The 11563-nt window shown below is 44.3% G+C and overlaps 1 protein-coding gene and 1 long non-coding RNA gene across 2 annotated transcripts; both read right to left on the bottom strand.

The window, feature by feature from the left end:
- Positions 1-1695: 1695 nt before the first annotated feature.
- On the bottom strand, positions 1696-5330 carry LOC141016902 (uncharacterized). The gene is made up of 2 exons (XR_012180620.1): positions 5089-5330; positions 1696-2075 (listed from the first exon to the last, which is right to left on the bottom strand). It is a non-coding gene; the product is annotated as an uncharacterized lncRNA (long non-coding RNA).
- Positions 5331-6590: 1260 nt separating this feature from the next.
- Positions 6591-7967, bottom strand: ptf1a (pancreas associated transcription factor 1a). Its single transcript, XM_073491851.1, has 2 exons — positions 7298-7967; positions 6591-7063 (listed from the first exon to the last, which is right to left on the bottom strand). The coding sequence occupies exons 1-2, from the start codon at positions 7911-7913 to the stop codon at positions 6861-6863; spliced, it is 819 nt and encodes a 272-aa protein (XP_073347952.1). The 5' UTR covers positions 7914-7967; the 3' UTR covers positions 6591-6860.
- Between the last annotated feature and the right edge of the window lie 3596 nt (positions 7968-11563).

Here is an 11563-nt window from a genome sequence, read left to right on the forward strand (position 1 = left end):
GTCCATTCAGTAATTTTTCCAAATAGGACGGGTTCAGGCTCCGACTTTGTTTGTAGAGGGAGGTTGATGATATACATTTCACTGAAGGAAAAATGTAAAAAGCTCATTTTTCGAATTAGACCAAGGAGCACTTTAAGAATACGTCTTTTTGCAAAGTAATATAAAGGGTAGGCTATTCCTTAATTTTTGGTAGGCTGTGATATAAGCCTAACAAAAGCAGCAGGCAGCGACATTTTTGCCTTAAAAAATTGTGTTTCAATACGTCAACATATCAGATGGAGACACGTTTTATTTTACTATGCTGTTATCTGTCATTTCGGCACACTTATTTTTATTTATTTATTTACAGCTTCCACGCGAGAACGTTTCTATACACATCGTACTTGTTGAATTGCTGGTGTGATGGTGTTGGATTTATACGTTGAACTTGTCAGTGGATGTGTGACACCAGGACGGGCCATCACACTGACCACCGCCGCTGACCATAAAATTGGTCCTATCTGTTAGTGCAGCATATCACATGTCTGAGGTGCTTTCATGGGGAAGTAAGATGCAGCCAACTGTAGTTGAATTATCCCAGCGCGCAGCAGACGCATCATTACGCAATAAGGCGACAGTGGAAACAGGCCGACAGCTTTTACGCATGAACGCACTGCAGCCGAAATCAGAGTTTATACGGAGGATGTCATTTTTATAGGAGGTTCATAGGCAAACATTTAATATTGACATATTCTCAGTCATCCTTTCTCACGTGAATTCACATTTTATTTGTTCACTATAGCACCAGCTGATATTTTATTAACAAACACAATGTACCCTGAGGGGGGCTCCAACAGTGAATTTTATGAGTAGCAGAGTGTATTTTATTCTCTCATTCTAAGGGAGTTCAAACTGACTCCATGCGCACTCGCTTCATCCCCGGTCTGTGCATGCGTTGCCATGGATATCCATGCGCAACAAGAACAGTCCTTTGGAACAAATCCAAGCTAACGCATCTCTCTCCGTGCTCAGAAATATAAATGTCCCTAAAATGTACGACAGCGTGTGTGTGATAAAGAAAAAAAACCCTCCTCTAATTATTTACTCACTAACTCTTCTGTCTTAGCCACCCTGCTTCTCTCAATGGGCAAAGCTGCTCGTGCGCCCCGGAGCCACTTGTTGCCGGCGCATAAAGTTGGAGCTTTTGAGAAGTTAAATATCCCGGAAAGAACACAAGTTAGTATCTCAAGGGCTTCACGGGGACAAAAGACCAGCGCCTTAGCACCATATGCTTAATGGCTACAGCCGTCCAGCCTTTATTAAAGGCAAAAAGTGGTCCTTTAAAAGTTGGAAAGGCTCCTTTATTTGAGTTAGATGGAGCACTTGCGCACAAAACCAAAAGCGCGCATTGCCATTGACTCGCCCCCTTTCTCTTTCTTTCAGGAGTCTGAAGCGGCCACCGTCATCGCCTGTTTCACTCCAACATAAGCTTTTCATCACCCGGCTTTGTTCTCGGTGAAAGTAATGCTGCGAATCAAAGAGATGACAATATTTTCCATCAGCTTGGAGACCCTGGACAAGAGCCCTCGAGCTTTGGCAAAAATCAGGGCCGGTTATTCATCCTGTCACTCCGCACCTGTGGTCCCGCATTCAAAGTATACAAACCTGTCCCTATTAACATTAATTATTCACAAACAACACAAAGGCTGAAATAGAGCAGGTTGAAGTCTGTTTATGGCTCCTAAATGTTTTATTCCTCTGAAGATGTGCCCAAAGCTTTTTTTCTCTCCCTCGCTCGCAACCGAGTGGCTGTCTCTCTTTCAGCCTTGAGTAGCCCTACAGTTTGGATTGTACAATCGCAGCATCTGCTTAATCTTGCTGATGAAAATATGACACAAAACATAGCAAATAGAGGATTTGTTAAATCCCGGTAATGACTGATCAACGCGGGAAACAATGGTGCAGGATGGTGAGAGCCGTATGGCTCCGGGGGCACCGGGGACAGTTTGCTCTCTTGTGGAGAAAGCGCCAGGTGATGGCAAGATAAAATGGCCGGTCCGAGAAGGAGAACACACCAGATCCACCTCCTTTCTCTCCTGAAGAAAAAAAAAACAGAAGACATAAATTTAATTGGCTTATCAAGGCGCGGCGAAAAGCCCTCGCTGTTAATTAGCTGCGGGCGCACAAAACAAACGCAGGGACATGTTCAGCCTGGCTGGCCCGCGCTGCGCTTTCAGCCTGGTGTCACATCATTGAAAATGTGTTTTATTATTGCAAAACGTCATGCTTTACAGTTGCCATATTGTGTCCTGCACAAAGGCTGATGGAACATTAAAGACGTGGAAAACGGTGCCAACCCATCTCGAAGACACTGCAAGGGCCTCTCTCTTTGCTTGCTTTTAGGCAGCTGCTGTCCAGGGACTCAGGCGCAAGGACATGAAAAGAGACAAAGTTTGAACTACCAGGTGCATCCCCGGAGAACACGGCGGAGACCGATCTGTTCCAGCGGGACAAGGAAGCGCTCATAAAGATGTAATTTAGATTGGAAGGTCACGTCTGAAAGAAAAGAGCGCACGGGAGGGGAGAGTGATCCCAGCTACCTCCCCTCCCTGACACACACCTCCCTCTGCTTCCTCCTCTGTCAGAGTGAACCCAGCAGACACCTGTTGGTTACCAGCGGCTCACCGAGTACACGCATCACACCCCCTGCAAAGCGAAACTGAGCGTCCGGCAGAGACCCGGGAGTCTGACCACGTCAGCCTCACAGCTGGCACACTGATGCCAAGTTGGTCAGAAAAAACAGGAGTCAGAGGTATTAAAGATGACCAAAGGGGCTGTGTTTCCGCCGCGAGATAATCTGCAAATCAAGCCGATTTGTGGCTGTTGTTCGGCGTCTCTCCCAGCGCGCTAACATACGGCCTTAAAGAGGATTTGACAGCATTAGAGGCGATACAACCTCTTACTTTCCGCTGATTCGTGTATCAGTCAAAGCAGTTTAACTAAAGCTTCACACCTTCGCTGGCGCCTCTTTAATCACTGCAGAAGTATTGAACCTGATTGCCTCTTATCTTTTTTGGTGGTTATATTCGTTCTTTAGCCATGGGCGCTAACCAATACCCACACTGCCAGCCACTGGTGCGTAAAATTGCCAATCACTGGCATCTTCCTGCTTTTAAGACATCAAAAGACCCTCGAGAGAATGACTGGACCGCTGCAAAGCTCTGTCATTTAAAGGCAAAAAGCAACAAGTGTCTCTGCATGAAAGAAGGAAAATAACCCATTGATATATTTCCTGGTTTTGTGCCCATTAATAACAGAATTTACCCAGCTGTGAGCTGGGAGGAAAGTTTGGGGTTTGCTGTTCAAAGGTAGCCTGTATATCGTGTATGTAATATAGTTATTACACGTAACACCTGGAAATTAATGTGAAATGTTTACTATAAAGCTCATTAAAATTCGCTTGAAATATTTGTTTAAGGTTAAAGCAGAGCTTGGTCCTACAGTTATATGTTGTACGACTTCATTTATGGTGTATTAAGTAGCCTCTGAGCTAAAGGAAATTGAGACAATACAGACAACAACTGTTGGGGGTTTAAAAAGTACGGAAGAGCATTAGGGCCACACTGAAAGGTTTAGTTTAGACTTTTTTTCTGAGGTCTGAGTTTTTCTCAGAATTCTGAAGGAAAAAAGGCAGAACTTAAATATCATTTTCAAAGTGGCCTTCACTCGCTTCCGTATGCCCCTAAAATGCTTCACAGGCACAATGTCAACATTGTTTATTATGTGGCACAAAGGAGTTAAAGTGCAAGTCCTGCGGTCATACTTTTACAGGTGAGAACATTTATTGGCAATTAATTGTACAAAACTATTAAAAGTCAAGGACCCCATTTTAAAGACTATTCTCCGGAGTTAATGTGCAGTCGTAATTATAATGCTGTTTGGGTTTTTAAATCTGTATTTATGGATTATTAGATAATGACCGGCAGAGTAACAGCAGCCATCAGATATCCATCAGAGGATATCTGTCTGCGATATTTAATGAAGTATAAAGTTAAATTGTTTTCTGTTGAACTGATGTCTTCAGCAGTGACTGGCTGTGGTTATGCACATTTAGAGAGTTAAACGTTTATTTGAATGAATTGTAACATACCTGGATATGACACCTCTGTGGAAGAACTTATAACCCTGGTTTTCCCTCAGAACTGTGAGTTTGAATTTCAGAATTTAAAACATACGACTTTAAATTACTGAGTCTATATATAATATATATAAATCTATATATAATATAATCTGATTCCTTTTTAAAAAATCAGAATTAGTTTTCAGAATTCAGAGATTAATCTCAGTAATAATCGGCCATAAAATAGGCTATATATCCTCCTGTCACAGCGCTGTGGTCAGAGTACGGCTGTCTAGTGTAAAGCGCGCCGCGTCTCTATATGGTGAAACAGCGGCCTTTGAGTTCAGCGCCGAGCCTTTCTCCAACAAATTACAGCTTGGCGTGGCCCTCTAATGTTCAGGCCCGCTGAGAACTAAAGGAAATAAAACCTGTCACAGTGAAATGCTCGTGTCCTTTTAAGCCTTGCCAAGCCCGTAGCCGGAGTGACAAGATAGCCGAGAGTATTTCAGTCTGTCCCTTCCGCTTGGCTGCGAGCGCACCAAAGGATGTGGAGAGGCGCTCTGCGCTCCGCTCACTAACAACCATCACCGGCACAAAGGCGTTAAGGTGCGAGGAACTACAATGCTACCACTGTTTTAACCCCCGACTCTGCTGCCGCACAATCAGAGCAGAACCGGCCCCTGTGCCAAAGAGACGGAGCGGCCCAGCATTGACTCGCTAACATTTGACTTTCTAATGGCTGTAATGGGATTACATGCTCCTGTCGCGCTGGTAATGAGGAGCGGTTTACTCACAGGAGCCGGAGTCTGCTGAGGAGAGAGAGACAAACAGGAGCTCCCTCAACTTGCAAATAAATGAGGTTAACACGTATGTGGCTTTCTGAGAAAATGAAAGACCTGAAAAGACCCTTTGGCTGTACAGAAAAAAATCAAAACACATGAGAATCATCAAATAATAATTCTGATCAAAAGAATTACGAGCAGACCCACCTGTTGTATGCGGAAGGGTTTTAAATTCCAAACTGTCACACTGCTCACAGCGGCCCTGCAGCAGTGCTGCGCATGTCGCCTCAGCCTTGTGTTTGCAGCCTTTGGCCCAACATGGTTCATATAAACGCGGAGTGTGGATGGTGTGGGGGCGGCCTCAGCGCAGAGGAGGCCGCGGGGGCACATGTTGGAGGGATGCCGCTACCACGGGAAAATCTGTCCCGGCAGCACCTGGCAGCACAGAGCAGCATTCAGCAGCCGCAGCCTCCCACCCTGCTGCACGCCCGCCTGCGCTTTAAACACCTTCAGCTGTTGTGGGTATACTGTGTCCTCTCATTAGCATCTCATTAGCATATTTATGTCGCAATATTAGTTTGGGTTAACTGTTAGCTTCCCCTCTAGACTTGTAGTTCAAAGTGACCTCTTTAGTGGCTGGCATCTTACAGCACCACGTGAGCACGAGTCATAATGATATGATGTAATATGAGGCATAACAAGACCCTTCATCTATTTATCTGCCAGCATGATATGTGTGTTTAATGAACATGAATTATTTGAAGGACCAACATTTACACTGTAAAACAACACCAGGTTTGAATTTGAGCTGGTGATAATAATAAACACAGACATGCAGTTTGTACAAGTTCATATGTTTAGCTTCAGAATAAAAAACTTTTGCTTCTGTCTCCTAAAAAAGTTTAGCCAAATTTCCAGGTAACCCTGGTTTCACCAAGCAGTCTGTTCTTTTCACTTCGTTTTGCGTTTCCATCTCAAAAAGTAGGACTGTACATGTAGGCTACCGGAGGAGCCGCTCCATGCAGTCCAGTTTTATCGTTAACCTCCTCAGTTAAATCATTAGTGAACCTTGTTCTAAGGATTTCTGTCAAACCTTTTTTTCCAAAGTCAGAAATGAACAACCCAATCATCCAAATAAAAATACATGTCTGCAAAACAGATCGGTGAAAACTTTTCTTTATGCTGTAACATTTCGTTTGTTTAGGTTCAATTTTCTATTTTTCTCTCGTCACAATGCTGTGCTTATTGTCTGCTGAGGTTTAGGCACAACAAACACTTAGTTAAGTTCATAAAAGATCATGTTGCCCGAGGTCTCCTTAAAGTATCCAAAATGTGGAAACACAGACACGAACTGCGGTCACTGGCTGCACCTCCCAACATGAAAGTCAGGTAACAAACGTGATGTGATGGATATGTCAGTATGCTACGTTTCCTATGACATGTGCAGATTTGAACATATTAATGGTTTGCAGAAATGTTGTCATTGAGTCAGGCTGCTGGGCTGCTGGTGAAGCTTCATGCTCAACAGTTATTGTAGAATCATGTAATGAAACATGTTGCTGCTGAACATCTTGCTTCATATTTGATCAGATAACAATAACACCAATATATATAATAAAAAGAAAAATGCATATTGTTTTTATCAGTAAGTGCTTTTATTTGCCGAGTGAATATAAATATAAATCATCGTACAACAATATATTGTTTGTCTCTCATTCATTACAATTAAATTAAAACATATATTATCACTTGTGGAAAAAAATAAATACATGATTGCCAGTTGCCTGAATTACAAAAATAAAATTATCAACGTGATAAAACTATTTACAGCATTAAATACAAACTATACAGTGAGCTCACATGGTGTTCACAGTTTCACAACGCGCTTTCAGGTGCACATTAACAGACATTAACATAATCCACTAAAGTCTTCACATTTACAATGTGTGTTTCACAGGACGAGTCACAGGTGTCTCTGTTCAGGCCACAAGGCCGAAAGGAGGCTCGTTTTCAATGTCTGTGAGGCCCGATCTGGTGTGCAGTTTTCGGGGGTCTTCCGGTGTCCAGACCTTGGCGGTGCGGATAATGTTCTGTTCTCGGAGCTGCTTTTCATCCGACCAGGACAGAGAGTGACCGGCCAGGGGAGGCAGGCCGTAGTCCGGATCGCTGGGAGAGGGAGACCCTGGGGAGAGAGAACAAGAGAAGACGCGGTTAATATCAGGTTATCATCATCCTCACCCACACACCAGGACTGTTCACACCCGCATTAAACCAAATGACTGTATGCGTAACATATGTGCACGCTTAGAAACGGTTGACAATTTGTTTATGAGTCCTTGTCTTTTTCATCGAGCCTCATCATGACTCCTGCATCACTTCTGTTAAAATAAAAACAGTCATCTGTAAATGGACCTACTTGTTCCTCTGTGGCAGATGATGACCTTCTTTGGCTGCGCGTGCGTCTCGCTGTTGGAGTTTCTGATGGGCAGATCAGACTGCACGAGCTCGGCGAGAAAGTTAATGTAGCCAATGGCGAGCCGCAGAGTGTCCACCTTCGACAGCCTCTTCTCGTAGGGCAGGGTCGGGATGTGGGAGCGGAGCCCCTCGAACGCGTCATTGATGGACTGCATCCTCCGCCGCTCCCGGACGTTGGCCGCCTGCCTCAGCTGCTGCATCTCCATCTCAGACCTCATCCGCCTCCTCCGCTTCAGCGGCCCGCCGTGATGGCCCATTGGAGGAGACATGTCCGCTGTGCTGTCGGCGCAGCCGTAGGAGAAGGTGGAGGACGAGGAGGAGAAGGACAGGTTGCCGATGTCGTAGTCTCCATCGTGAGGCGCTGCTCTGCCGCCGCAGTCTTTGCCGTAATAGTCTTGGAAATGACTGGTAAGGAAGTCCACGTCGTCATCCAGAAAGTCATCAGTGTCCAAGTGTCCGTCTCTAGAGGAGTTGTCGGTGAAAAACTCATCATCGTCGAAATAAGGAGGGGAAGAGAAAGAGTCGAGTCCGGAGAAAGGGTCCAGCACGGTGTCCATCTTTGTGTCCTGTTGTTGCGGAGACAATGACACCTTTTTACTTCTTTTATCAACTCGTTGCTCTGTGCTCGCGGCTCACGGTCAACACAGTTAGTTTTAGTTGAAGAACCGGCACGCGAGACTTCTTTATAGCGACATCCATAGTCGCGTGCCGTTTGCCAGGAGCGCCAACCAATCACAGCTCGGTCCGCGAGGCGCACCTCGAGATAATCCCCCAGAACGCCACGCCTCCTGTCCTCCAGTGTCCGGGCTGAATTTACATCTCAACTCCGCACTGACACCGGCTGCTCTCTGCACCAGACTCCGTCCACAAATCTGTCAATTATGATTTCTTTGTTTAGCAGGGACTCAATGTTTCTCTGACAGGTCTGAACGGATTATTGGAATGACTCACTTCGTGTGTGAAGATGAAGTGAAGATACGGATCAGATTCTGTCCGTCAGACCGCCCTGACACTGAGTAGTGACACACACACACACACACACACACACACACACACACACACACACACACACACACACACACACACACACACAACAAAAAAAAATCCAGAACTTTGAATCCAGAACCATATTTTTAAATTAGAACGCGTCAACGTGACCTCGCAGTTGTCCGCAGTTGTATGCGTTTTTTCTCCAACACACCTGCTAAAACCTGCAGGCTGCACAGTTTCTCTTCACCAGCGGCAGGTAGGATGAAATGCTGCAGCGCCTGTTTAATCAAATGCTCGAGTCATTCAGTGGCAGCAGGTTTCAGAAATCGAGTGAGTTTCTCCTGGTTATTTGAATATAGTCCAAGACCAATTTATCATAGATACTACATCAACAATAATATAGCCCAGGATGCTGTGATATTACCGCGCAGCCCTGAGGTCAGCCTTTAACATGACAGTCCAGTGAGAATAAAGCTTTTCCCGCTGATTAAAGCAACAAGTGTCGCTAAAAACAACACACACACTTTCATGTGTTAATATTAACAAAGAGGACGAGGTGGTTAAAACCCTATTATTATTATTATTATTATTATTATTATTATTATTATTATTATTATTATTACATTTTTAAATTGTGTTTTACATGTATATGTTTTAAATATCTCTATTTATTTTTAAAAATCAAGTCGAATCAAATGTTCCACAAATCTATCTAACGGAAAGGAAAAATCATGAGTGAAAATATTTAGTTGTTCCTGTTCAGCCTGTTCACAGAGCAGCTGTGATCGTCAGCTTTCTATCAGATAAACAGAGACGTAAAGGAAAAGACAGGTTGTAATACAGTTTCTTAAATGTCAAGAGCAGTGCAGAGTGTAGAGAGAGGCAGTCAACGTGTTGCTGAGTGCTCTCCTCTCCACCCTGAAGGACATATAGAACAGTCAGCCTGCTGCTCGCAGCTCGCTCATTTATTAAGCAGTAAGTGGGCAGCGCTGCTGCTATAAATACATGCACCAGTAGAGCGGTCGATGCGCCACTTGTGCCAGCCTGAGAGGTTTTGATTGGGAGAACTGGTCGACAAATAAAAGCACAGTGGTGGGCCCTGGAGCGCGCGCCTCTTTGACACCTCACGCGACATATTAACACTCCTCGGTATACCGAAAAGAGACTGCCCACCGGTCTGAGGTCTGTAAGTACGCATCTATTAAATCAATTCAGTGAAAGGGCTCACTTTGTTCTGCACACAAAACGGACCTTTCGTAGGGGCAGGCTGGATGCGCGCGCAACTGTGTGTGTGTGTGTGTGTGTATTTTGGTGGTGCACCAGAAAGCTGCAACACGGGCCGCGGCCGTGGGAAGAAGGCCATTTGCGTCCCTATCGCCAGTCAATGCAACATGTCGTGTAATAAATGAGGCTTGTGTTGCTGTCCACATAATGAAGCTGTCGCTGGAAGCCCGCATGTCTCAAACAACACACACAATACACGCACATCCCCGCACCAACCAGGTGCTGAACACAACACCAAACACTGACAGGACCGGCAGGACCGCATTTAAAGGAGCACTCTGTAGTTTTAGGGCAGAAATGTTAATGAGAAGAGAAAGATCAACAACACAATTGATACTGTTTTACTTTGTTTATATGTGGCGGACCCTGCCACCTTTCTAGTTTCAAACAATGTCCTGGCACCTTATTTTCCTCTGAGAACAGCTGGTTTATTCACTTATGGAACAAATAAATATTGCTGAATTAATGTAATTATTAATATTGTAAATATGGAAAATCTGACTTTCTTCTCCAAAAACGACATAGTGCCAAAACATGTATCTTCCATCAGCATTCAGTCTCCATCAACCTTCTGGAAATGGTTTACATAAACCTGTGACAGCAGCTGTAAATCATTAATGGAGCCATTAATCCCAACTGATGAGTGACAGGCAGAGCTGCTCCTCATACACTGCAACGTATTAAGTTTAACACGACTGACGGAGACAGTGTGGAAAATTATTCAGTAGCCATTTTGGCACAGGCTGTACAAATATTTGCTGTCTGATTTGATATTTTGTGTTTGTACAAAAAAATGATGTAAAAAAAAAAAGCCTGAGCAGACTGAGCAGAGCTGTCATGCTGACAGGTGGGATATATTGTATTATTTTGTATTTTTCTTTCAAGACGTGTCTTCCTCATGAGTATTGCACATCTCCCTGTTTGTGTGGAATGTAAACTAACCCACACTGTAGATTTCCATCGTGTCCATTTACACACAGCATGCTGTTCATTTCACAGCCTTTAGAGGAGCGCATCCTTTCATGATGTCGCACTGCATGGATACGAACGAAGTGCATCAACAACAACTGTCCACATTTAAAACGCCTCCGGATCCTTACCATATACTGTCCACTGTCTCTTTTCTGTGGTTATGGAAGCTTCATAATAAGTAGGCTCGGCTACATTTATAATTACTGTCAAAGTATAAGGTGCAAAGACTGTGACTGTGACGACATCTTCCTGTTGACATATTTTCAAACATCAGCTGTGTTATTCTGCACTGATCTCTGCTCCTCAACCTCCACTTGAATGGAACTTTATCACTAAGGCAACAGTGAGTCTGTGTGTGTGTGTGTGTGTGTGTGTGTGTGTGTGTGTGTGTGTGTGTGTGTGTGTGTGTGTGTGTGTGTGTGTGTTGACATGTTAGAAACGTGTGTGTGTCCCACCCCTCCCTTTGCTGAAAACCAGATGATAATTCGAACCGTGCAGGTTTTTAACGCGCCGTGACCGCGCGCTCCACGCCGTCTCATTGATGAACGTGCTGTCTTTCTGAACGGGCCGACCTGCGCGAGCGGAGCAAGTGTTTCGGTTCCCATGCCGTCCCTCGGTCTGCAGCATGCAGCAGGCTGGACGCTGCATTGAACCAGCCGCACCGGTCACGGTGCGCGCCAGGGGTGGTGGTGGCGGGTGTGTAGACGGAATACATTTAGAGTTAATTAAACCTGAGTTCATAATTATTTGACTGTAAACAAACGATGAAATGCTTTATAAACCACCAATGAGGCAGCTGTTTACAGTAAAGTTGCGACTGATGTTTATAATACTTGTTTATGAATCTTTAGAATCGCTTCATAAATGGTTTATGAAGCATTTCATTGTTTGTTAACAGCCAAACTATTAACTACAGTTTAATAAACTATAGATGTAACATTTATTAAAGGCTATTATAACA

The sequence above is a fragment of the Pagrus major genome, chromosome 21 (assembly GCF_040436345.1).
Source record: "Pagrus major chromosome 21, Pma_NU_1.0".
NCBI lineage: Eukaryota > Metazoa > Chordata > Actinopteri > Spariformes > Sparidae > Pagrus > Pagrus major.